Genomic DNA, 27,463 nt, shown 5'->3' with positions numbered 1-27,463 from the left:
GATATTTGTTTGCGAGCACCAGCCTGGCTTGGTCTGCTTTTACCCTTACTGCCTCAAGGTTGGCCTGTTTCCTCTTGACTCATTTCACTCTTTCTCTCTTCAAATTGAGAGAAATCCTAGACCTCACTAACCTATGGTCACTGCACTTTACCTTACCTAACACTTCTACATCCTGCACTATGCTTGGATCGGCAGAGAGCATAAAATTTATTTCATTCCTTGTTTCTCCATTAGGGCTTTTCCAGGTCCACTTCCTGTTGCTGCGCTTCCTGAAGAAGGTATTCATTATTCGGAGCCTATTCCTTTCCGCGAATTCTACTAACATCTCTCCTCTTGTACTCCTAGAATTGATGCCGTAGTTGTGCAATTGCTTGCTCACCAACCAGCTTTTTCCCCACTTTTGCATTGAAGTCGCCCATGACTACAGTATACTGAGTTTGCACCTTTCTCATTGCTAATTCAACATCTTCATAAAACTGTTCCATTTCTTCATCACTGTGACTGGAGGTTGGGGCATAGGCTTGTACTACCTTCATTTTGTACCTCCGATTCAGCTTTAGTACGACTGCTACCCTCTCATTAATGCTGTAGAATTCATCAATGTTGCCTGCTATGTTATGGACTAGAAATCCTACCCCAGATTCTCTCTTATCTGGAATACCTCTGTAGCAGAGGACGTGGCCGTTAGTCAGCACTGTGTAAGCCTCACCAGTTATTCTAACCTCACTAAGGCCAATAATATCCCAGGCAATGCCTGATAATTCTTCAAATAGTCCTGTTAAGCTAGCCTCACTCGAGAGGGCGCGCGTGTTGAACGCTGCCAGGTTTAGTTTCCATTGGCGGCCTGTCCGGACCCAGAGATTCTTAGCACCCTCTGCCGCGTAGCAGGTCTGACCGCCGCCTTGGTCAGGTGCTCCGCAGCCACTGGGGACTGAGGGCCCTGGGTTAATTGTCGGAGTTATGAGGGAGGTAGTGGCCGAATACTGCACCAGGGAGGCCAATTCCTGTTCTGGTGAGGGAGTGACTTTGATGAAGCTTAGTGGGCCTTCCTAGTTTGGTTGCACCTGAACTAGTATAGCCCCACTAGCTGTCGGCAATATATATATATTTTTTCTTGCCGGTGTCAGGCACCACTCCACGCCCGAAAATGTAGTGGACTGGAGTAGGATTCGAACTTACGACCTTCAGATTTGAGGCTGGGTATTCTACCTCTGCTCCACGCCACCACCGTAGTGAGGTACTCTGGATTAATTTTGACCACCAGGTTAATGAAGCATCATTGGTGTTATTAGGCCAAATCTAGGTGCTATATACGCAATGCCACAACACCGTGCTTAAGGGGTGTTGGATAAGGTGTTAAACTGTTTTTAACAAAAACATACTTTAGCAGATTTACCAGTGATTTTTAAGCAACATATACATTTGCATGCCCAGTGTAAATCACGCAGAGGTGAATTGCATGTTGTTATTTTCATTTTTTACAGGAACATAAATGTTCTTGTTTCCCTTCTCTTGGTATCCATTCTATGCATTACATGGCCTGCCCAGCTCCATTTTTTTGGCTTAATGTCAACTAGAATATTGGTTATCCCCGTTCATTCTCCCATCCACACCACTCTCCGTCTGCCTCTTAACGTTAGGCCTAACATTTTTCGTTCCATCGCTCTTTGTGCGGTCCTTAACTTGTTCTCGAGCTTCTTTGTTAACCTCCAAGTTTCTGCCCCATATGTTAGCACCGGTAGAATGCAATGATTGTACACTTTTCAACGACAGTGGTAAGCTCCCTGTCAGGATTTGGCAATGCCTGCCGTATGCACTCCAACTAGGTGGGGTGATGAAGTTAGTAAATTTGGAGGCGCAAGTTGGAATCAGCTAGCGCAAGACAGGGGTAATTGGAGATCACAGGGAGAGGTCTTTGTCCTGCAGTGGACATATAGGCTGATGATGATGATGAAATGTTCTTGTTACTGTTAACTTTATTATTTTGGGATAGGTTAATTCAACCTCACCTGCAGTTTGATCGTATCTCAAGAAATATCCATGCACTTCATCAATTTAAACCTTGGTTAGTTCAAACCAATTATCCCATGTTTTGTTAGAGATCAATTAACAGAAGTGTATAAAGCCTTCACTGCTTACTGGCAGATTCTGGGCTGTAATTTATCACAAGTGACCGCACACACAGCATTCCACAAAAGAAAATGCCATAAGAATGCTATTAAAAATGCTATTTCTCTTATTCATGCCAACTTATCTTTTGTGGCCACAGATATGTAGCACTTAACCGTGCACTTCCCAATGAATAGAATAAGGAAAGCAAGCCATGTGCTTTGCTATCACTACTGATATGAAGAAAAGCAATAAGACTTGGCCATCTCTCACCCTCTAATCGAAGCCCACAACCTGAACATATTTGCTAAGCACGCTTGAAATGCCCCCTTTTCTGAAAGACAGCTGTGGCACAGCCCAGACTACCACTGCTGTGCCTCAGCAACATCACACACACACACACACACACACACACACACACACACACACACACAGGAATAGGGGTACAGGGGAGAGTGGGGAGGGCAGCAGCAACAGTGTTATAAGCAGTCATGAATGTTTAGCAGCAGGTTTAGCAACTGCGAAGTACCATTTACAGCAAATGCCTTCAAATCTGTACCAGGTACTCGCAGCTCAGATCAGGCAAAATAGATTTATTGCTTTCAATATACAGATGCTTGAACAGCAGCAGAAAAATGAGAAAATACACAGCACAAAATGGAAAATGCAGGACAGAGAACTGGTTACCATGAATGACACAATTAAGTAAAGAAGCCTGTGTTATAAAAATAGATATCTTGAAGTTTATTGACTTGTTCCTGTTTGAGAAATAAGAGGAAGAGCAAAAGACTATTAGGTGTGACAAAGGCTACTGTTATGATTGGTGTTTACATGTACATAGTTTATAACAATTATATTTACTTCAAAATACCTTACAAGCACAGAAGGGCATTCTTTAAGGGGGTATATACAGAAATTGTGATGGTAAGAACTCCCAAATTATATAACAATTATAGTACAGCACGTCGAGGTCACAAAATAAAATAACGAGAGAGAAAACATCACGCTACTAACTCGAATGAAAAGTAGCTCTACATTTTAAAAGCCAAGATGCCATCTATAAGCTTCATGCAGCAATTTTCATCCCAGCTTGCATTGGTACTGCTTGACTACAATTATGTCTAAGCTCCTCAGCTTCAAATCACACTGAACCATTGTCCAATGCTCGTTCCTTTACATATCTTTACCTGCAATTGTGCTTGGAAAACTTCTACAGCAGTACTATTTATGGGACTGTCACATGTATCAGATTTCTATTAATTTGATGCCGTCGAACCTTGTTATAACAAAGTTACACTTGCCACAAAAATACTTCCAGTATATCCAATATTCGTTATAAGTACACTCAGATATCACCGAGATATCAGAAAAAAAAAGTACGCTAAGGTCTACGTTTAAGAAACGCTAGCAGGGTATCTCTTAAAGGGACAGCAAAGGGTCCCCTCTGGATTTTGATGTCCCGTTGGCATCTTGCCGTGCTGATATGAGGCATGGGAACAATAAGTTACAAACACACACTCTGCACCATCGCAAAGACAGAACAGCACAATCGGTGTTATCGTACGAGATTGTTACATTGTTTTGTTGACTGCCGCCACTTTTCGGACACTAAGGGAACAACACGTGGACCCGTACTTCACTACTACTGTCGTCAGCCTAGCCAAGAGCAAAAACGGCGCTAGCGTCCAACCGAAAACGAAGCGGCACAGTCCGCATCGCCATGGTCCTCAGAGGCAATCGTACGCGATACGTGACTGACAGCAAAGTCGGAACGCTACAAGGCATAATTGTGCCCTTTATTCTTGCATTTATCCCCACGCGTAACACCGCATTGATGGCTAGCTGGGTGCCTTCATAAGTGTGTAGTCGCCATCCATGATCGCATCAATAGCCACCACAATTTCGACCGCAGCAGTTTCGCTTTGACTCGGTGCGCGCGTCGGCTGCGGGCCTTCACAACTGCGTAGTTACCACCCATGATCACATCGATAGCGACCGCGGTTTTGTCCGGACTTGTTGCAGCAAATGGTAGTTTCGTTTTTACTTGGTGCGTGTGTCGGCCGCACGGCAATTCAGAACCTCAAGGTCGCCGTCCATCTTCGCATCGATAGCGACCGCGGTTTCGTCCACAGCAGTTGCGACAAGGAGTAGTTTCACTTTGACTCAGTTCAAAGCTGTCGAAGATGAAGAGCACCGGCTACATCACAATGGACAACCGATTTGTTGGGGACCAGCTTACCGGCGAAAAAATAATTGAAATGTGTGCGTGGTAGTGAAAAGAGCGTCTCAGATGCCGTGGCAGCGCTGTGAGCGCTAATCAATCACGAGATGAGAATTTCAGCTTCTGCACTGCTCTTGTGCAAAATAGAAACAAGATTTGCTGATTAATTCAGTAAATAAAAGCGTGTTGACGTGGTAAGCACTCGTTTTTCTTGATACCTTTGATAATTCAAAATTTGTTAATTTGGACATTTTAATTCGGAGGGGGGGGGGGGGGGGTTCCTTGGCACTTCATGGAGCTTAGCAGGGTTCCCTGGAATTAACATGCTTGAGAACCCCTGCACTATCACTACTGCTATTGCATCACAGGCAAGTGCCCTCATTGGTTGCAGCCTGCTTTCATTTTTATCCTATTGTTTCCTGGCAGCAGCACCATCTCTACTCTGGCGGCATCATGGTAGTGGGGCCATGCCAGTATGAAGGTGTAGATGGTGAGACTGGCAGCATAATGCATTTTCCTCTGTCAGTTTTGGTCTCGGCAAGTCTACCAATGTGAAATAATTGTTTTTACAGCTTCCACGGTGAACCCTTTTATTAAAATTCCAATGTACGGCTAAATAATGTCGAGGATAGGCTTAAAAAATGTATCAGCCCTCCAGGTCACTAAGTAAAATTAAAGTAACATTATTATGTGAATGTACAGACACTACCATAAACAAATCATAACAATAAGGTCACCACAATTCTGAAATATTGGTGCACTGATAACAAAACAATACAAAATAAAAAGCTAACATGACTGTATATTAGAACAGTTTATGTATTTAAACCAATCGCTAAAAATTTAAAGGCATTGTTCGATTGTTCAACGTCAATAGGCTGCTAGTACACAGAAACAAGGTATTAAGTATATGAAATGTTTTGGGCACACACTTTGAATGTAAGATATGCAACACAGTCACCAGTGGCAACAGCCATGTCACTCACTCTGTTAGGCAAGTTACCGAAATCTCTGATCTGCTGTTTCACGTTCTGGCAACATGAAAGCTACAAGGTGACATGTGATAGTGATAACAGCCCCACATTCACAGGTCTGTACAAGTACAACAAGGCAAAAATTCTGACAGGTGATAGTGATAACAGCCCCACATTCACAGGCCTGTACAAGTACAACAAGGCAAAAATTCAAGCATGAAGCCCGTTTCACAATGTGTATAACCAAAACAACTGTACTCAAGTCATCCAAAAAAGATACATTGCAAGTTTTGAGAAATCATTAAGGAGCACAAATTACTCTTCAAAGTATTGCTGAAGTAAACAGAAGTAAAAATGCATTAAAAACAAGGGTAAATATGTTCACGAGATACAGGATTATCTACTCTTTGGGGAAACACCTCACTGATACCTCATGAAAGCTTAACCTCATTGCAGATTAGTATTTTATGAAGACATAACCGTGTGAGAGCATGCTAAGGGCCACTTGTCTCCCTTAAAGAAATGTTGACGTTCCTTAAATAGCTGCCTTCTTAATGAACTGTTCCCCAAATAGTGGATGACCTTGTATATTAACAACAATGTGCGCCGTCATATCTTAAGGTACTGATATTGCCTCTTGGTCTTAGGACATGTGCCTTTTTACCTTTGCAAGGCATGATTATTTAATGTCATTAAGGTGGTGTTGTACAACAATGCATTTAACTCTGCAAAGATGCATGGCAGCTAATATGCTTTTTTTTTTTTTTTTTCAGTTATTGCAGGATGTCAAGAGATGGCCACTGTTTCCACAGATCTTTCAAGGCAGAAACATCACTTCCTCTACAAAATACAATCAGCATGCCAAAAAGCATAAAAATACCCAGAGAGGCGGTTCCATACAGCCATTTAGAGTGTCTTGTTGAAGGTTTCCCTTGAGTCAGTTGTCCGACCTTGGCTGCATTTTTGCTTCCCTGCAAAGCGCATCAATAACAAACGTAAAACAATGTTACTTATATGCTCCTTGCATGGCTAAACATGGCAATGCAAGTTTGCAATGCAAGATTCAGCTATAGCGATTAAAAAAAAAAAAAAAAACAGCTCGTGACATAGTGCCTTCAGTTGGACCACATGGAGAGGTGGAGATTACTTGCATGACAAAGCACACTGCCAACAAGTCCACTGATTAGCTTTTAATGAATTATTGTAGGACATATGTTCAATAGCCGAATTTAAGCCGGGCAATGCTAAAGGCATTCAGTCACATTCTTGAGACTATACTCCTTCACACCAGTTCTCCACAGCACTGGAGAGGTTACATTGCTGGCCAATGGAAAAGGCGAACATCGAGCAAGTGTGCACTCCCACCGACAATAGCATTCTGTGGCTAATGACATGTTGCACAAGGTGGTTTGGACTACCCAGCCTCCTACCTCCGCTGTTTACTACAGCTTTTGCATAAATACTGACTCTCTGATGTCACAGGGTCACACATTAAAATGTTTCCCAGTCTGTATAAATAAACTATGTCAGGTGGCGGACACTTTTTCAGCTGTTTTGGCTAAGATTATAGAACAAAACACATAATTATTTTCTCAGTGTTCTTGCACCTCCGCAAAAGAAAGCAATTTTGAACATGAATATCACAATATGGTCTCCGTAACTTGTAAAATATTGTTCTCAGACCACTATGCATACCAATGTGAGTATTATTAATGTACATGGGAAAAAAAATTGTTTGGCCAAGTATTCTATGTGCATACAATAAAAATAGCCCCAGAACACCTAAAGCAGCCTCCACAGTGTGCCAAGTAACTACCGAGCTGAGGTATGAACATGTAAAAGCTGCATCACATGACGACATAGACGAAAAGCAGCAGACAAGACACAGCACTAACTTCCAACTAAAGGTTTATTGTGCTTGTGCAACCACAAGTCTGTGCGATGACACTACATGAGAAACGGAAAAACATACCAGTTGAATGAAGTTAACCATATATTGACAACACCTGTCATGGAAAATGCATAGTGAATGCAATCGAAAGACAGAGGGTTCACAGCAAGATGGAGACTTCAGTGATCAAACAAAGAAAACGTCAGTTGGAGCCAACGTTTTGACCCCACTGCTATTAACAACTTGTCTTCAGGGCCCTGACATCCGGTCTCAGGTACCTCAACTCCCCTTCCCCTTTCTCTTACAGACTGTGGGACAAAGCTGTTGGTGGTACATTTTCGGCATGAATACCTCAGAAATGGTGGTAGTCACAGATCCCTAAATGGACATGCCTTGCACGCTGAATGTCTTTTTTTCCACAACTGCCACATGTGCCCTCAAGTAATTAATTGAAGACTTTGAGGGTCACCACCATGCACGTACAGTGACAAAAAAAAAATCACAAATCAGCGACTGAACATTTGAAAAAACATGCCTTTTCGGAACGAAGCGCCACCTAACGTTTTGGAAGTGCTACAACCTTTCAGACTTACAGAAAAAGTTATTAATGCACTGCAGTCAAAACCGATTTCTCACTTCACTCTATGGTGTCTGCCACAGTGACAGTTTAGGAGTATTTCCGCTTCTACTGCCTCATGCTTGTGCCCGCGCATGCACATTTTATAACTGGCATTCTCCTGCGTGTTGTTTTCTGTTAAGGGCATCGGGGAAACCCGATTTCTATTTCGTTTCTTTATCACTGAAATCACTACCACGAGATGCTCACCCGCACAGTTCTCCCGCAGGCGTGCGATTACTTTGTTTACAGGCGGGCACTCTCAAACCGGCAATACTGCCGCACATGCGTCCCTTTTTGGGAGACACGCGAGGACTGAGAGAATCTAGTTTAGCGATCTAACATTTGAACAAAGTTTGTTACCCCCTTTGCTTTTCTGATGGGCACGCAACACTGAGCTTGCGTGCGGGTGCTCACATGGCATGCATCGCCTTCACTATGGCCGCGTGTTCCTAGGGCCGTATTCTATAACAATCCACATCATTTTCAATTATTCTGGCTATTCGTCTTTAGTTCGGACATAAATCAGAGGCTGCCATGCCACTGTCTTTGCTAGAATGGTACCCTCAGCACGACACGTTAAATATGGGAGTTGAAATGGAACGTGTCGACATACGGGCCCCAGTTGTGTAACCTATCTAAACAAAAAAATATGTTGTGAGAATATGCATTATCAAATACGTAAAACATTAATTCGGACAGTTTATCTATGTATTCAATGATAAGTCATGAATAAAAAGTTTTGTCGCTTTATTATCACAAAAAATTATTCGCTTGTTTTTTTTAAATAAGTCACCTGAACAATTTAAATCTGCAATAAAAAATGTGACAGTCAAAGGGTTATGAAGCATATGAGTGAGTATAATTAAAGCGTTTACCAGTCACTATTGTACAATTTCACACACCTGCCAGTGTAAATATATTGCGTTGCTAGAACAAATACCCCTTTCTATACTGCACTGCTTTCAAAATTACAGTCGTCGCTGAACCACCTGGCCTAATTTACTATGCAGTACACAGAACTGCCCACACCATGTTTCAAGAGGTTTTAACAGCATATTACCAATTCTTGCACAAGTGTTTGAAGGTTAGACGGCCATATGGCAATGCCCAACCTAATCATTCGTAGCACTTTTGACAATATAAATTTTAGATCACCTTTGTCCTTCACAAAACTGTATGCATGAACTAATATTGCTTTATACCATCAGTGCAACATGAGGAAAGTCACAGCTCTTGTAAGGCAACTCGGGCACTGTTCTGGCAAGCATTAACTAAATGCACAAGCTAGCAGCCGATTGGTTTACAGCAGACATTACTATAAAAGGGGCCCTGAACCACCCCTCGAGCTCGGTGAAATAACATAGTCCGTGGGTAGCATACCCGGCTGTGAACATCTCAGCCAAGTTTTGCTGCCGTACGCGGTGCGTGGAGCTCACGAGCCGAGCGCGAAGTCACCCGTTGTCTGAAACGCTCTCTTTTCAACAGAAGCTATGATTCTCACTCTTTTCTGGGCGCTTTATTTCTTAATAAGGCAGATTCCCATACGTGACTGCTATTGGTCACTGCGGTGTCGCGGCGTGCAGTCAAGAGTCCACTGGCTAAGCGCACTGCGGCTCGCTGAGGACAAGCGCGTTTGGCCTTACGTTTAGCATGTTGTAGGCACCAAAATCGAAAGTTGTGGCATCTACGTTAACCTCCAAAATGAAATTTGAACTGCATGCCACTGTGACAGTTCGAAGGCGGAGCATTGTTCGCAGTGCAAGGCATTGAAGAAGGGACAGGAGCACAGCAGAGGCGGTGTTTGGTTGCCAATAACTCCGCTTCTGCTGAACGCATTGAAGTACTTTTTGCAGCAAAGTATTTCTGAAATAGCCTATTTTCACTTCAAATGGATCTCTCCAATTCGATAAAAAGTGGTTCAGGGCCTCTTTAAAGAATCATTTGCATTATACAGACACCATAGCCCCATAGCTCTAATTTCACAATTTTTTCAATAATCGAAACAACAAAACGTGAACAAAAGAAAACAGAATTGATGCAGCAATGGCAGCTCGGAAATCAAGGTGCTTTATACACCATATTCATGACTGTTCAACCATTCTTTGAGTACGAGACTAAGAATGCTGTTTCAATTTCTTTTATTTAATTAAAAAGAGCAAGCTCCCTGATTAACATTAACTGGTATTCACTGGTAGACTGATCTAGACATGTAATTTCTGTGTGTCCATTGTATCACACATATGAACTATGAGTAGTGCCTTGAGAAAGCTACAAATAGCCCGTTTTCAATGCTACTTGTTTGCGCAAGAATAACAAAAAAAAAAATTTTTATTGTCCTAGATGACACAGAATAGGATGCAGAAGTGCATAATAAATAGTATGGTCAATATTTTAATGCAAGTAATGTTTTGGCCCGTTTATGATGCCAACAGATCAACTAAGGTCACCACTAAGCAAAAGATTGTTTTAAATGCATGAAAGTTTTGAGAAACATGACTACCGATACTTGGACAATTGACAACTTATAATTAAGGCCATTTTCAAATCATGAACCTTCAAATCTGCATATACTGTCATTCCTTTCAGTTTAAAACAGTATGTATGCTTCATGTGAATGCATGTGCTCAAACTGAGTATTTGTGTTCTGCTCAATTTTTTCAATTCCATTTGCCCCCCCCCCCAAGTTGTGTTCTAAAAATTTTACAATTCTAACAAGCAAGAAATTCGTTTGTGCCACATATTTAAGCAGCCCTCAATATTTACGGTACCTGTGAGGTAACTAAAGATAATATTTCTGAAGATGAATCCTTTAAGAACACAATCTTCAATGATTTTGATCAAGTTGAACGGATATAATGAACTGTTTTTTTTTTTTTTCAGATTGATGATTTACTGATCACTTCTACGCCAATGAAGCTAAAATCTGGTGGTGCTCCACACTGCTAGTAACTCATCTGATTCAGCAGTTCAAAATTCCCAGAACGGTCAGCTACCTGGCAACAAGCCATACCAGCTGCACGACTGTCAGTCGCCACACAGGCGTGCACGCATACACCACAGCTGCCTCACACACTACCTAACACCACTGACTCCCGCATTCTCCTGTGCACTCAGCACATTGCTTGAATGTCGTGAAATGAAACAAGAACAGCTGAGCGCCTGGCTTGTGGTATGTGAAGGAAGGATGGTTCAGTACGTGCTGCACCATCTAATCACAGCCAGGATAAACAGCTGCAAGCACAGTCAACACATTTTTTTTTCCGATCTGGGACCGTCTTTTATAATGATCCATTAAATTTTCCTTTCTTCCCTTCATCGACTCAGACAGTCACACAGCCATATCAGTCGGGATCACGCACTCTGCGCAAAAAGTGATAAGAATGGAAAATTAAATGCGTCTTACATAATATAACCTCTGCCCTTGCTTTAGGTTGTCACTCAACTTATCAGAGTTTCGTGAACATGTCAGCGTTGCGCTCCAAGGCTCTGCTTTCGTATACAATGATCGTTGCTGCACGCAAGCAGAGGTCGAGTACTGCAAGCTTCTCTCTGTATTCTATTGCTTTTTAAAGCAACAGCTTCCTTTGGCTGTTAATATATTGAACCGATAGCACTCCATCTGCAACAGACACCTCGGCATCGAACGCGGTCGCGTGATGAATGTTCATTGCAACAAAGTTGCAGCCAGGATACTAGGAAAAAGGGAGTTGCTACAGAGTTTCAACTGGTGTGCTGCGACTACGAGATATACTATGTTGTGGTATCATTTGGCCTTATTGCCACTTCATCTGTCTGCTTATGTGCCCATAAGGTTTCATTATTTATGGATGGCATGGGGTTATGCAACAGGTCACACAAGAAAGCTGTTGCTGACATTGATAACCATCTTCGATTGTTTTTTTTTTTTTTTTGTGTGTGTGTGTGTGTGAAATGAAACTTACATTTCTCTCTTTCTGCCACTGGTCAATTTTCAGTCGTCGTCGAGTAATGATTTCAGCAGCCTCCAATGTCTGTAAGTAATAAACACAATGAAGCCTGCACAGCACACTTACCAAAAGGCTTTAAAAAATGCTGCCAGCACTATTGCATTCACCATAATTTTTAACCTTAACATCAGTATCTACGAAGCATTTAAGCACACACACCGAAAGGCAAAGCTGAAGGGAGTTTGAATTTAAGTGCCTATGATCTAGTTTGGAATTGAACCTTAGCTGTGCGCTACTGACGGAGTCAATATGGTGTGCGTTCATGGGAGATTGGGGTATGTCTATTTGTAATAATAAAAAAAAAAGTAAGAGAGATGCTGTTTCAGCCTCAAATATACACAGTAACAAGCTGTAAATGGTCGAAATGCGTTCTAAAGGATCACAAAACGGTTTACGCACATTAGCACCACCATAAAACAATAATCACTGAAGGTTGGCCCGGTATTGCACCGACTCTGGGATTGGTCCATGTACCTAAGAGCGGTGTTCTTAGCAGCTACAGCTGCAGGTAGCGTTTTTACATTGTAAAAAGGTAGCGTTAGATGACAGCATCACGTGCTGCTTTTACGTGTGCAGAGGGAGGCAGTCCAGAGAGAATAAAAGCAGAGTGCTTTCTCTCCCACTTCAAAATGTGACATTGTGAATTGTGTCTGTTGTTCTATGCATGTCAGTCAATTTATAGCATTGTGCATAATAGTTGCTTAGTGTTGTATATAAGTAATTGCATAACCTACTGGCATGCATTAAAGAGTGCATTTCAATGTTGAACATTCATATATACTATAATTACTTGGGTCAGGAGGTATCTGAGAAGACAAAAAGAAAAGAAAGATAAGAAAAGAAAAAGAATTATGCAACACATTTACCACTGACTTCAATAGACTGGTTTCAGTTTCGGTATGTCACCGTTGCTGCAATGCATGCTTGTAGAAGTCCGGCAACTAAGGACTACTACAAGCAAACTGTAGTAACTACTACAAGCAAACTAGTACAAACTAGTAGTCCTTAGTTGCCCTTCAGGCAACTAAGGACTACTAGTTTCTTACTATGTATCTTAACATAGTTGCCTGAAGGGCAACTATGGTAAGATGCATGTTGCATTTGTACCATGACAAACCTGCTTATCCCTTGAGATCAAAAGCCAATTAGGTGAGAATAAAAAATTTTGAGGAGAGGCACCCCCCCCCCCCACTTCCCCCTAAAGTTCCCTGGAAAAATCCCCAATGGCACTGTCCACAGCATTGCCCTCCATGTTGCCTTGAATCCAAGTACAGCGGGAAAGCGCAAAGGACTACTGTCAATATGGCGGTGACAGGGCTGCTGCGCATGCGCTCTGGTCAGCACGGTGACCAGATTCTATGGATTGGTTCTATGAGCGTCCCCTTTGAAACGAGGTGGCAAGTTGTGCCACTAAGCTATTTTTCTTATTTTGCCTAATGTCATACCTATATATATATATATATATATATATATATATATATTGTAAGGGGGTTTATTTACAAGCAGGGGCTACGTAACAACAGCCTTGGCCCAAGAGCGTCTGTCACTGTCTCACGCTCTCCGGGCGGCTGGGCTTCATCATCCTCTCTCAATGGCTGCGGACTCTCTTCCCTACTACATTGGCCCCGGCGACGAAGAGGAGCCATCCTGGCGACTCAAGGTGAGGCAAGCACCAGAGGGTCGTAGTAGGGCTTTAAGCGGCCCACGTGGACTGTTTCACGACCACGGCAGCGTCTGTCGGTGGGAGGTGTCACAGGCTCGACGACGTAGTTCACCGGCGATGTGCATTCAACGATCTGGTAGGGACCGTGATACTTCGCTGCAAACTTGCGGGGAGAGACCAGGGGTGGGGCACGGAATTGAAAGCCACACGAACGAGCCAACAGGGAAGGTAGGGGTAGGTTCAGCCGGGTCAAGGCACTCTTTTCGAAGACCTTGGGTCACGGATGCAAATGAGCGTGCGAGTTGGCGGCACTCTTCGGCACATTGAGCAAGTTCTGAGACTGGGTGGTATTCGGATGCATCCGGGCGGTACGGAAGTATAGTGTCCAGTGTGGAAGATGGCTCACGTCCGTATAGTAAAAAGAAAGGCAAAAATCCAGTGGTGGCTTGCGTGGCTGTGTTGTATGCATATGTCACAAAAGGAAGCATCAAGTCCCAATTAGAATGGTCGGAGGCTATGTACATGGAGAGAATATCACCGAGTGTTCGGTTAAAGCGCTCTGTCAAGCCATTAGTTTGTGGATGATAACTTGTAGTGGTGCGATGAATGATATTGCACTCACTGAGAAGCTCTTGGATGACTTGAGAAAGAAACACACGCCCTCGGTCACTAAGCAGCTTGCGTGGCGCACCATGGCGAAGAACGAAGTGGCGCAAGACAAACAAGACAACATCGCGAGCTGAAGCTGTTGCAAGAGCGGCGGTTTCGGCATATCGAGTAAGATGGTCGACGGCCACAATAATCCACTGATTGCCCGCAGGGGTGGAAGGAAGGGGTCCGTACAGGTCTATGCCGATTCTATCAAACGGGCGAGCGGGACACGGCAAAGGTTGTAATGGGCCAGGTGTGTGACAAGTTGTTTTCCGGCATTGACACTCAATGCAGGAACGAATGTACTTGCGGACGTATGTGTACATTCCACGCCAGTAGAATCGCTGGCGAAGTCTATCATACGTTTTCAAAACGCCAGCATGCGCGTTTTGTGGGTCTGCGTGAAAGTCCGTGCACAGATCGGAGCGCAAATGGCGAGGTATAACAAGAAGCCACTTTCGACCATCGGGCTGGTAGTTGCGGCGGTACAACATGTCGTCCCGGAGCGCATAATGAGGTACTTAACGACGAAGGGCACGAGAGAGCTGTGGGGCTGGTGTCGTCGAAGGCATAGAGAGAACGTCGATCAGCGAGGCGATCCAGAGATCCTTGCGCTGTTCGGAAGGCATGTCAGTGATATTGATGCTGGCGAAGCAAGTTGCGGAAAGGAAAACAGGCGCAACGTCAGAAGACACCGGCGAGCGGGAAAGTGCGTTGGGGTCGGCATGCTTGCGTCCGGAGCGGTAAAGAATGCGAATATTGAATTCTTGCAAACGAAGCGCCCAGCGTCCAAGTCGACCCGACGGATCCTTCAGTGAAGCCAGCCAACAGAGTGAATGATGATCGGTGACGACATCAAACGAATTGCCATACAAGTAAGGGCGAAATTTCTGCAACGCCCAAACAATTGCCAAACATTCCTTCTCGGTAACCGAGTACTTGCGTTCTGCCTTGGTAAGGGCACGACTCGCATAGGCAACAACGTACTCGGAGAAGCCTGGCTTACGTTAGGCAAGGACAGTGCCAAGGCCGATCCCACTAGCATGTGTGTGTACCTCGGTCGGAGCGGCAGGGTCGAAGTGACGTAGAATGGGCGGTGAAGTCAAGAGACGGCGTAATGTTGCGAAAGCCTCATCACACGCCGGCGACCAACCAGACAGATAGCTATCGCCGGTGAGCAGCTTCGTCAGTGATGCTATTATAGAAGCGAAGTTCTGCACAAAGCGGCGAAAGTATGAGCATAGACCATTGCAAGGAAGCTGCGAAGCGCTTTCACGGTGGTAGGCTTCGGGAATTCAGCAACAGCACGAAGTTTCTGCGGATCGGGAAGGACGCCGTCCTTAGAGACTATGTGGCCAAGGATGGTGAGTTTGCGAGCTCCGAATCGGCACTTCTTGATGTTAAGCTGAATGCCTGCGTGCGTCAAACAGCTCAGTACCTCATGAAGTCGACGGAGGTGACTGTCGAAATCAGGGGACAAAACGATGACGTCATCCAGGTAGCACAGGCACGTCTTCCATTTCAACCCACGCAAGACACTGTCCATCATCCTTTCGAATATAGCTGGGGCATTACATAGGCCGAAGGGCATAACATTGAATTCGTACAGCCCATCGGGAGTTACGAAGGCAGTTTTCGGGCGATCGGATGGTGCTATAGGGACCTGCCATAACCGGACCGTAAGTCTAGTGATGAAAAGAATTCGGCTCCTTGCAAGCAGTCGAGGGCATCATCGATGCGTGGCAGGGGATACACATCTGTTCGCGTAACTTTGTTCAATCGGCGGTAGTCAACGCAGAAGCGGATTGAGCCATCTTTTTTCTTCACAAGAACAACAGGCGACGACCAGGGGCTGCAGGACGGCTGAATGATGCCGCTCAGCAGGGGATACGCGGTAAGGGCGCTGGCGCAGAGGCGCTTGTGAGCCGGTGTCAATCGAATGGAGAACAGTATGCGTGCGGCCTAATGACGTCTTCTGGCAATCAAACGAGCCTCGAAACTGGTTGAGGAGTGCAAGAAGTTTCTCGCGGTGCACCTCTGCAAGTTCGTCGTCGATGGTGGAGCCGAACATACTTAAAGGCGGTCGATCAGGTGTACTAGCAGAAGGTGTCAAGGCACTAAGGTGGAAGTTGTCCACGTCGTCAAGGCAGAAGATAGAGGATACGTCGAACGCCTGAATTGTGCCGATACACTCTCCACGGAGTAAGGTTGAGGGAACCGGCAACGGATTCGTAACAAATAAGGATGCGGCACCGTTGGTCATGTCGAGAACGGCAAAAGGCAACGTGAGATTCCTGCGGTGTTGAACGGTCTCGGAGGGTGAAAAGAGAACTGCAGACTCACGAACAGCGGCACAGGACACGGGGACAAGGACTGTACTACTGGGTGGTATGTTCGTATACTCAGCGACAAACAACTTTTCCATTGTAGGTGCAGACGACGCGGAACACAATGCAGAGAACGCCACCTCGGCACGAGCACAGTCAATAACAGCATGATGGCGAGAAAGAAAATCCCAACCAAGGATGACATCATGCGAACAGGCTGGTAGCACAAGAAACTCAATGGGATAAACTACATCTTGAATTATGACGCGGGCTGTGCAGGCGGCTAACGGCTGAATATGGTGTGCGGTGGCGGTACGGAGGGATAATCCCGTTGACGTCGTCGTAACCTTCCGAAGCAAGCGGCAAAATTTTACGTCAATCACTGAAACGGCAGCACCAGTGTCTACAAGCGCAAGGGTACGAAAGCCATCCACAATAACGTCAATGAGGTTCGCTGGAGAAATTCGAGGACTTGAATTTTTCGACGATGACGCAGTTCGTGCCTCGGGAACTGCGACGTTTAGTTTTCCGCGTCAGAAGGGCAGGGTCGACGGCGCATAGGTGACAGAGAGCGACGTCGGGGGGATGGAGATCGGCGGGTAGCTGAGGGCATGTGCTCGGGCGAAGAGGATTGTTGTAGCCGCGCTGTGCCGTCAAAGCACCCAGGATCGTAAGCAGACGGTCGCATGACATCTATTGGAACAGGAGGGCGACGGCGACAGAAGCGCGCCACATGTCCTGCATAGCCGCAAGAATAACAGATAGGGCGATTGTCCGCAGTGCGCCATGGATTTGTGGGGACTGGTCGGCTGAACGGAACTGGTGGGGGCCGAACGGGTGCCGACGCGGAAGAATAGGTCGGTTGACGAGGCGGCCCGGCAGCGACGACTTGCGCATAGGACAAGGGCGCAGGCTCCGGAGGTAGCGGACGAGCGAAAGGCAAAGCGTCAGTGACCTCTTCCTGGATAGCTTCGCGTATGACTGGGGCCAGATGTTGTGCCTGTGCTGGCTCGAGCGTGCTCGATAAAATAGAGTTGTCTGGCGACCTCCTCACGCACGAACTGCTTTATCTGAATCAACAGTGCATTCTGGTCACCCAGAGTCAAGGCCGCGATCGAGTCGTTCTGTTCCAAAGGGCGTCGAGTTTGGGCGCGTTGCTTGCGCAATTCGTCGAAACTCTGGCACAAGCTGACATCTGCGACGGTTCGGGGGTCTTTGGCCAATAACATTTGAAACGCGTCATCGGCTATTCCTTTCAGGATTTGCTTGATCTTATCCGACTCGTGCATCGATGGGTTGATACGCTTACACAAGTCCACGACGTCTTCAATATATATAACTGGTGAAGTTCTCACCGGGTTGTTGAGCACGTTCACGAAGTCGCTGTTCAGTGCGGAGCTTGCGTACTGCGGGGCGGCCGAAGATTTCCGAAAAAGTGGTCTTGAACGAGGCCCAGTTATGAATATCCGCTTCGTGATTGCGGAACCAGAGACTGGCGACGCCAGTCAAGTAAAATATGACATTGGTCAGCCTAGTCGCATCGTCCCATTTGTTGACTGCGCTCACCCTCTGGTAAGTTGCCAACCAGTCCTCGACGTCTTGGTCGTCAGTCCCGCTGAATATCGGCGGGTGACGCTAAGGCAGCACGTCGGGACAGACGGTGGGTTGAGTCTGAGAAGGACCTTGGGTGGTGGTTTCTTCAGCCATCGCTGGCGCTGGAGGCAGGGTACGGCTACATAGTTCCAGGTTGGGAGACTAGGAGATACCCAGCACCTTTCCACCAAACTGTAAGGGGGTTTATTTACAAGCAGGGGCTACGTAACAACAGCCTTGGCCCAAGAGCGTCGGTCACTGTCTCGCGCTCTCCGGGCGGCTGGGCTTCGTCATCCTCTCTCAATGGCTGTGGACTCTCTTCCCCACTACCCCCCCAATATATATATATATATATATATATATATATATATATAATTATTTTTAACAGACCAGAAATTCCCAGCATTGAACTTTCTGAAAATTATGCAAATTTTTTACACTGACTTCAATAGACAGATTTGATTTTCGGTATGCCACTGCTGCTGCGAGGTGTGCTTGTAGTAGTCCTTAGTTACCTGAAGGGCAACTAAGGATCACAACAATGCCATCTCTCAGTGACAAATTTAACCAGTCTGGCTATACAGGGAGTGTGCAACGAGATGGTAGCACAGCCCTGGTGGCACACTGAAAAGCTGTCTTGTTAAATAGCTGTAGCAGACAGCAAGCAAGACCAGCACACATGCTATTTGTGACTTTTGTAACAAAATTTGCAAATAGTTGTATCCTAAAAAGTACAATTATACAGTTGTTACTGTGGTCAATCAATAAGGTAAGAGAATTTCTAACCTCCTTTAACTTTATGTTATCTATTACAGCTGCCAGAGAACTAGGGTAGCGCAGTGCCATCCGTTACAGCAAATAGATACTCTCTGCAAAAGTTTGATTACAATGTTTTGGGCATAGTACACAGGTGTTATGCTTGCTTGCTATGGCTCTATCATAAACAGGGTTCCACGAATAACTTGGCTATCATATACCAAGGCAATAGGTCTGCATGCGGACTAAATGCCAGCTATTTTGCATACATATAGAAAAAAGTGCAGCTATGAAAGTCTGCTCAGTAGAGGCACACTCATATTCATTTGATGAAAATATAATGCAGTCTCTGCAGCCAGTAAAGGACGCACAATAAGCAAGGCCTGTACGTGGGCAAAACCTTGCTGGCAGCGTCAAATGCGCACGACTTTACACTCGTTTCGGAGCTATGCCCGCGGTCACATTGATGCTACGTACTGTGCGTGCCACAAGCATTGCATTGCACACTTTGCTAGCCTGTTTCAATTCTGCGCCAGTTTGCACTAGCACAGCTTCATGCTCCTCGCACTTGAGCGTTAATGTTCCAAGGCTATGCTAGGAGTGAAGTGCTTAAAACTGACAGCATATATTAATCTGATCACAAGCATCTGCTGCTTGTTTTAAAAACACAATAAGGTGATACTGAAGTAACAGGCGTTACCCATACAGCTTTTTGAATGCAGGGAACCGGTTATGCTCAGATGACTGGCTTCAATTATTGCATTAAGATCAATAGTCTTGGCACAGTACCAGTAATGACGTTGCCTGAAGATGCCAACTTGTCAATTACCGATGCATGCGAAAAAAGTGACCGAGAATATTACTGGCAGCATTTTGGAAACTTTCCATGTGGTCTATGGGTGGCCAGCGGGCTTCTATTTTCATGATTTCGCTTATCTCAAAACTCAACTTATCTCGACTTTTCTTGTAGTTTTTAAAGCTTCGAGGATTTAACTGTATTAACATGACTGCAACCCAGCAATTCCATTAGTCATCTAAAAGTGCGCTGCAAAAAATTTTAAATTGCAAAAATGCATTTCATGGCCAAAATGGAGGTGTAACGATACCTTGCTAGCAGATGCCTCCAAAACACTGTCGAAGTGTCTTGGCGACTTTTGTGGTGATGGCGTAGGCATCAGTTCTGTGCCTTCTTCATTCCTCGGAACGTACTGTAAATAATGTACAAATTATGTTGCACAACACTAGCAATAATTAAAAAGAAATTAAACTGCCATTTGGCATCATTGGCTGTGCTATTACATGAACCCCTGGCCTGTTTTCATTGCACAGTGAAAGTCCCTAACTGTGTCACTATGTGCACGAAACTAGTCGCATCCCTTGTTGGCCTGCCTACTTGTGGCAGCGCATGGTGCATTCACCACTGAAGCTACATGGATGATGCAGCAGTGATTGCACTGTTCTAGGTCACTGTGGCCATGATCTGCCAAATCTTGGTAGTCTGTAAAAACCTACCCAATACTTTTTTTTTTCTTATGCAGCTGTCAGCGTCCTTGTGGCATGCCACACACTAAACTAGAATAAATAAGCACTTATCTGAGCACACACTGACCCACACTGTCTGCAACATCTATTCTGTTTGACGAATAGAGCAATGAGCAACACAGTGCAGGTGCACAGGAAATTTAGAACCGTTAGATGCACTACGTCTCTGCAAAGTAGGTGACGACACAAGCTAGCCTCTTGCAACTTCGACTGCCGACGCCTGCCAGCATGGGGTACAATGCTGAGCACATTACACAAGTCAAGCCAGCATTTATTTGCAGAATGAACACACCTACAGACTACCTAGCTTCCTGAATAGATCCTATTTGGTGAACACATTACAGTGTTCTGCAAACCCCAACCTGTTCCTGCAATGATGACACTGTTCCACCAAATTATTTTCTTCCTAGTTTTCTTCCCAACCACATTTCTCGTATTGCTTGCAATAAGCAGCTTATGAGATCAGGTGCAAAAGGTTTACATGCATTTAAATAAATTTACAAATGAATAAAAGCATTTTTGTTCAGCTATTGAATGGCTGGGGTTGGTTCCCAGTTGCACATGCATTTTGAAAGAAATTCAACACATTAAATGCCTTTTAAAAAACTTATTGTACTTGTCCTTGCAATCCAGAAAGCAGTTTTATTTCAATATTGAGTAAAAAGAGAAAGAGGAACCAAGCTTAATTCGTGAAGTCATCAAGCATTAATATCGCGAAGGTTTGCGCAAAAGTAAGCTAATAACTTGTAGGCTTTAATCCAGCACAATCATTTAATTCGGAAGATACGTTTACAAATGCGTTCAAACTATGGGGTCATACAAAGGCACTACTAGGAAATTAATTAAATGGCTGTTCACAATATGCTGGGACAGCTGTCTCAATAAGTTTTGCATGTCAGCTATTTCTGCAGCAATAGACAAGGGAAATGACCCCATCACTCCTGAAACTTGTTCCATATGCAAGCACAAGGCCTACAATGGGGAAACTTCAGGCGTTGCATGACACACATAAAGGCAATAGAGCACTCAGGCACCCCGAAAAAATTTCGCTGTTCTACAAGAATGCAAGCGCCAGGTCGTGGTTATTATTAAAAAGATGCATCTTGCATAACATAGATCGTCAGGCTACTGTAGGTTAACTAAGTTCAAGTTCCTTTTCATAGTCTGCAAGGAAGCATGTAATGCTTCATGCTAAGCTGCCTTTCATACGCCATGGGAATCCTTCAACACAGCAGTACAGGCCCTCATATTTCTTCCTGTGTGTCCACTGACCCACTCCAACAAATGCACTCAACTCAGTTGCCGATGGTTATGTGATATGGTTATGGCCGTCCGACTGCCTCGGAAGTATGAGACAAGTTCAAGCACACTGAACGCTGGCTACAGGTAATGAGCGAAAGAGTCGGCGTTTGGCGCGATAGCGTTCATAATGATCGTTTATAAGAAACAGCGAAACATAAATGTGGGTGTGCGAAAAAGGACAGGAGCACAAATATCGCGTTTCGAAGCGTTTTACATGTACTTACTTCGCTGAAGCACTTCATGTGATCCCAAATTTCTAATTTAGAATAACACGGTACATTCGCTGTCCCTGCTGGTTGCTGCATGTCTGCACGGGGCATAACGAGAAGTACAGTAGCCTGACAACTAATGTGGACAAGCATGCATATATCGACATGCGTCACGTTTGCACAGTAATAAATTTTCACTTAAATGTAAATCAGGCACACTTCTCAAGCAGAGGAGAGAAACTTACCTCTGATTTGGTCAAGTTTTTTTCAAATTCTATTAATAGTTCCTCACAATCCAGGAGGTTCTTCCTAGGTTCCCAAGTGTCTTCACTCGGACCGAAGTTTTTCCATCTTATCAGATATTCTTCAATTTTCTTCTTGCCCTTGCGACGGATCCGGTACTTTAATATCTTCTCTACCTATTTAGGTTTTTGAAAAGAAAGTGTCATTTCAATATAACAGGAGAAAACAGCTGTTTGCAATGCACACTGTAACGGGAAGTTCAAACGGAACGCACAAAATGGAGCGCCGAATTTGACAGCGTACCTCATAAACATCTGGCTCGTCAGATCCTGACATCGTACAAAACACTGCAAACTGCTTTGCACCAACAATTTGTTCACTCGAGTTGACGCTGCTGCGCAAAAGCGGAACTTACAAACGCTTTGTCGAAACAGCCACAAACTAGCGTTCGCGTTTAGCTACAGTGGCTAGTTTAGCCATAGAATAAAGAACCAACTTGTTTAGCCGTTTAGCTTTAGCCTCTATCGCCGCTAGTAGTCGCCAGCATCGTTAGCCAAGGCTACGGTGGCTATCCCCCCATGATCCAAGAACGCATACGTTCTATGTACCACATCCAAAACATGTCTTCCACTGCAAAATTAATAATCGATTCCCCTAACAGTAACGTTAAAAGCACCAATAAAATACCACATTCCCGAATGATATGACAAAAGGCATCACAAGTTTAGTGTGGTGCTGCGAGTTTACGTTAATTTTTATTTATGTCAAATCTTTGATAAAAAGTTTTTGCAGATAATTATTCAAAAGAAAAGCTAGAAGTCACATTTTTACTGTTGTAAATCTTTCAGGTGATGCCCAAATCTATGCGCCATCCACGCCCCAGCCCCAGCTCCCAAAGGCTATGCTTTTGCTCACGGCATGGCTTGCGGTTGCTCTCGTCATAGTACGTCATGGCCGCCATGTTGTAAACAGGATTAATTTAGCCCACTGATCTCCACTATCAGTGATTTAGCCCTCTTCCTTCTTTTCCCCCTCTCCCCTCGAGACCATAAGCCATAGATGCCCTTAGCAGAGCCAGCGCCTCCTCTAGCAGAGCCAATCCAAACCAACGCGCAAGATGGCAGGCAATCAAAGGCGCAGCAAAGTGTCGGGTGCTATGAAATGGGATGCTGCTACTGCGAAACAGACAGCCACAGGCCGGAAACCTCTTGGAGAACCTATGTCTGTCCCACAGGTTCTTGTAATGGTAGGACTGCACCTGTGTCGTCGTGTGGTGGGGGTTGAACCGCGTGTTAAAGTACCCCTGTACCTTGGTGTATTGCTGATCGGGTCCGTGATGTGCGACTTCTTCCCCATTCCGCGTACTTACCTGTCGCGCAAGGACAACGTGTTTAATACGTATTTCGTCAAGGTCGCCTGGGGCTGGACACTCATCACGGTGGGACTGTTCGTAGCCGTCTCAAGTTGGGTATACTGTTGCGGTGATCGCGGACTTGTCAGGCGGCATTTGAGTCGCCTTGCCGTCGGCACGGCTGCGTGGTTCTTGACGACGAATTTTTTTGTAATGTTTGAAACGTATACCGGCCGCTGTACTGTTGACAAACACGGAACGAGGGAAGCATGCTTCAGGGCTGGCCAACGTTGGTTTGGATTTGACATTTCGGGCCATGCGTTTCTGCTCATTTTCTGTAATCTAATGATTGCCGAAGAAGCACGAAGTTTCTGTGGCTGGGAGAGGATCGGAGACTTGCTTAGGAATGAGAAGTACGATGATGACAGCCCTCTGAAGGAGCTGCCAGCCGAGCAGCTGCGCCTGCTGCACGACGCGTACCCACGGCTGACGCCGTTTGTGCGCCTGCTGTTCGTGGCTTTGACCTACCTTTCGCTTCTCTGGGATTTAATGCTTGTGTGCACAGTGCTGTACTTTCACAGCATGGCCCAGAAAATACTTGGCGGCGTAATAGGTATTGTTGAGTGGTACATGCTGTATCGCGTCTGGTACACAATGACTTGGTCTCCGGGCCTCCCTGGAAAAGGACCTTTCAAGTATCGTGACGTCCAAAGGAAGAAAACGCAAGGGTCTCGGAACTGAGGAGTTGTCTAGTGTTTATACGTTGACTTACCCTCGTTACATCAGGTGTGCCTCCATCAGCAGACATCATTGGTGACTGGTGTTTAGTATCAAGCCATCTGGAAGTACGAGTAGACCGGTGCAAGAAAGACAGTGAAGTGTACAACACACGGAAGCCTGAAACGGCCGTAGGTGTTGCTGTGATAATTGGAAGTGCGTTGCATTGCTGCGTGAAAACGCTTATATTTGTGCACACATTTATATTGCAACAATGGAAAAAAAATTAGTTTAACAACAGCTGGTCAACTTTCTCTGTCATGTTTAGCTTCATACACATAAAAATGTAACCTATAAACTGTCGCGTTGAACTTTCTTTTCATGATTTTAAAAAGAAGTTTGTTGTGTTTGTATACACACCCGTTAACAAATAGGCGCCCATTACAGCGCCTGTTTGTTAACTTACCCGCATACTTCTTGTGCGTGCTGTAGTTTAACAATGACAAAAGTTGGTGCTTTAACAATTGAACTTTACAAAAGATGTGTGCTTCTTTTCATTCATTGGCCGACCCTTGGCCATAGTGCCTCGCGTCGCAGAATTCTGCTACCATCACTATATAAAGGGCACCTCTCAGCTGCCTAAAATAATTCTGGGCAGAAATTCTTGCAGTTGCTATGAAAATAGACCCTGCTAAAAATATATAGAACAGTGGATTTTATGTGAAAGTCCTGGTTCTCTCAACTCAACTTAATGCTCTCACTTTAACTACATAGTATTGGAGCAGTGGTAACATTACTATATTATGATATAATGCTGTCTTTGCAAACTTGTGTTTAGTATGAGAAATACATGTAGCTTATAACTCAGACCAGGCATTAGTAATTGAGCACTTGTTTTTACATAAATTGTATTGCATTTGGAGGCAGAAAAGTTGTCCTGTAATTTTAATAGGCTCCAATCCATGTTGTGAATGTGGTTGGCCAGCGAAGCTTTTGTATCACTTGATCTGATAGACCAATGTGACGTAGTTAACGATTGAGCAATGCACTACATGAAATGATTGACAGCAAGACAATTAAATGCACTGTACCAAGACTTTATTTCTTTGGAATGAGATTAAAACTCCCTGCATTGTAAGCTACAGTTGCCGCTTCCCGGCAGCTGCAGCTTATGCTACCGTAATCTTTACTGGGAAACACCCGTGGTGAACGCTACATGCTTCGCATTTTTCTGAAGCGCCTTATCTGTCATGTGGTTTTCACACTTGTTTTTTGAAACAAGTGCTGGGGTGTGTCCTGCATGCGTAATTACAATTGAGATTGCCACCTTTCGCTTCAATTCGTGGAATGGTTTTCTATTGACTGTTCTGTCGACGGAGATGAAGAAATCCTAGAATCCCGAGTCGTATACAACTTTGCTCTAAAAAAGATGCACACGCATTAAAACCTAAAGTCTGTGGTGTCATTCAATGTTATTAGTGCCGTGTCTCAAGCATGAAATGGATTCAAAAGGTAAGCAATACTTTAAGTTGTCATTTTCTGCACTATGAAGCTATCTCATTCTGTGAAACAGGTGCTTGTATGGTTATAAATGTGATGTACCCATCAGTGCACTTTGGAATATGGAATGATAAACCCTTTACGGGGGTGGTCTGGTTGTTAGGTGATAATCAGTACTTTGCAATATTAAATGGTGTCTGCAGAAAACAAAAACAAGCGATGTCCATTGTGGCCCAGTTTAATAGTACTGCATTTTTAAGCCTACTATATCAAGCTCTTGCACGGACTTTCCATAACTAGGCCCCTTCATCCAAGATTTTTGGCTGCAACACTGCTTGCTTTTCGGACTGTCAGCTCGGCACTCCCTGTTTTGGCCATTACATTGCTGGCCTGCACTAGGAAGTTGAAGCAAGTGCTGTGGGATGTTTATCAGTTCATAATTGCATAAAGAAAAGTGTTTAATGGCACATATGGGATTGGAACCCTCCTATTCTGGGTTCAGAAGCCTATATATATCTTTGATCTGCCTTCACTTGCGGCGCTAGTTCAGGAAGTGCAAGCCAGCAATCATGCAAGCTGTTTTCAGGAGACGTGGCTCTGTGCTTGTCGGCTTATTGTATTCAGTTCAGAGTGTTTCACAATACTGTTTAATTAAACAGACAGAATGAGGTGAGTACATGTATAGTGCTTGAAGGATTGATTATTGGGACAACATGCTTGTACGAGTTGCGGCACAATAAGTTCTATTCAGCTGGATTACTTTCCTGTATGCTGTGTTCTTAGGTGAACAAATCACATGAGTGATCACCACTTTGTTGCCACCATGCACTAATGCTCCGGTGGAGTTCACAGCGAGAATCAAAATGGACTGAATTTCCGTGTGCATATTCGATGTGAGAGGTTATTATCCAGATACCTGTGCTGTGGCATACGACACTGCTAGTCTGTTACTGCACTTTTTTTAATTTACTCTTGCAACAAGACGCCTTGCATGACAAACTTTCAGTGCTGTTGAGCACTGGTGCTGCAAGTGCAGCCGCATCCAAGCGCCCTTATCTAGAACGTCATCTCGTTGCAGTACAAACACAGCCACACAATTCCATATACAAATTGCCTGCAGGGCCTTTTGTTAGTGCAGTTGCTAACTAAAAAAAAAAAAAAAGTTTACTGCCATGAATAACTGCATATCAGAAGGTGACAACAAAGCGGAGAGTAGCACTGTGCTGTAAGGTTGAAGAAACAAAATGGTTTAACGAAAAGGCAAACGTGCCCAAGGTAACACTTTGGGTAGCACTGTTGCATCAAAATGAACATTCAACAAAGCGAGAAGCTTGGCAATGAATACTATGTAAACCCCATGTACTGCCCAAGGAGAGAATGCCTATAATTTTGCCTTAATAATTTCACACAGCCAGAGCATGGGTATTGGAATGTGAAGTCCTTTATTTCTGACTGGAACCTAATGCTATAGTTGAGGTGTCCAACAGATATCGCAACCCGCCGTGGTTGCTCAGTGGCTATGGTGTTGGGCTGCTGAGCACGAGGTCGCGGGATCGAATCCCGGCCACGGCGGCCGCATTTCGATGGGGGCGAAATGCGAAAACACCCGTGTACTTAGATTTAGGTGCACGTTAAAGAACCCCAGGTGGTCCGAATTTCTGGAGGCCCCCACTACGGCATGCCTCATAATCAGATCGTGGTTTTGGCACGCAAAACCCCATAATCTAATTGAGAATTTTTAACAGATATCGCAGCTTCATAATATTTCTCTTGGTGAAAGGAAGTGAGTACCAGGAAGCAATGGTGCCA

At 44.6% G+C, this 27,463-nt stretch overlaps 3 protein-coding genes across 3 annotated transcripts in view; 2 read left to right on the top strand and 1 right to left on the bottom strand.

Moving 5' to 3' along the window:
• The window catches only part of LOC119465384 (U-scoloptoxin(11)-Ssd3a), a 50,486-nt gene extending 38,756 nt beyond the window's left edge, over positions 1 to 11,730 (top strand). The window contains exon 4 of the mRNA XM_049669378.1: positions 10,695 to 11,730. Coding sequence (XP_049525335.1) covers positions 10,695 to 10,760 — 66 coding nt within the window. The 3' untranslated portion in view covers positions 10,761 to 11,730. The remainder of the gene's footprint in view (positions 1 to 10,694) is intronic.
• LOC119465401 (uncharacterized) lies at positions 2,683 to 22,570 on the bottom strand. The gene is made up of 5 exons (XM_037726168.2): positions 22,390 to 22,570; positions 22,089 to 22,262; positions 19,897 to 19,998; positions 11,756 to 11,824; positions 2,683 to 6,275 (listed from the first exon to the last, which is right to left on the bottom strand). The coding sequence occupies exons 1-5, from the start codon at positions 22,420 to 22,422 to the stop codon at positions 6,078 to 6,080; spliced, it is 576 nt and encodes a 191-aa protein (XP_037582096.1). The 5' UTR covers positions 22,423 to 22,570; the 3' UTR covers positions 2,683 to 6,077.
• Positions 22,571 to 23,179: 609 nt separating this feature from the next.
• On the top strand, positions 23,180 to 25,108 carry LOC119465372 (acyl-coenzyme A diphosphatase FITM2). Its single transcript, XM_049669319.1, has 2 exons — positions 23,180 to 24,555; positions 24,602 to 25,108. The coding sequence occupies exon 1, from the start codon at positions 23,204 to 23,206 to the stop codon at positions 24,176 to 24,178; it is 975 nt and encodes a 324-aa protein (XP_049525276.1). The 5' UTR covers positions 23,180 to 23,203; the 3' UTR covers positions 24,179 to 24,555; positions 24,602 to 25,108.
• Positions 25,109 to 27,463: the final 2,355 nt, after the last annotated feature.

This window comes from Dermacentor silvarum, chromosome 1 (assembly GCF_013339745.2).
Source record: "Dermacentor silvarum isolate Dsil-2018 chromosome 1, BIME_Dsil_1.4, whole genome shotgun sequence".
Classification (NCBI taxonomy): Eukaryota; Metazoa; Arthropoda; class Arachnida; order Ixodida; family Ixodidae; genus Dermacentor; species Dermacentor silvarum.
The sequence above is the reverse complement of the archived record's forward strand: the minus strand, read 5'-3'. Positions and strand labels throughout refer to the sequence as shown.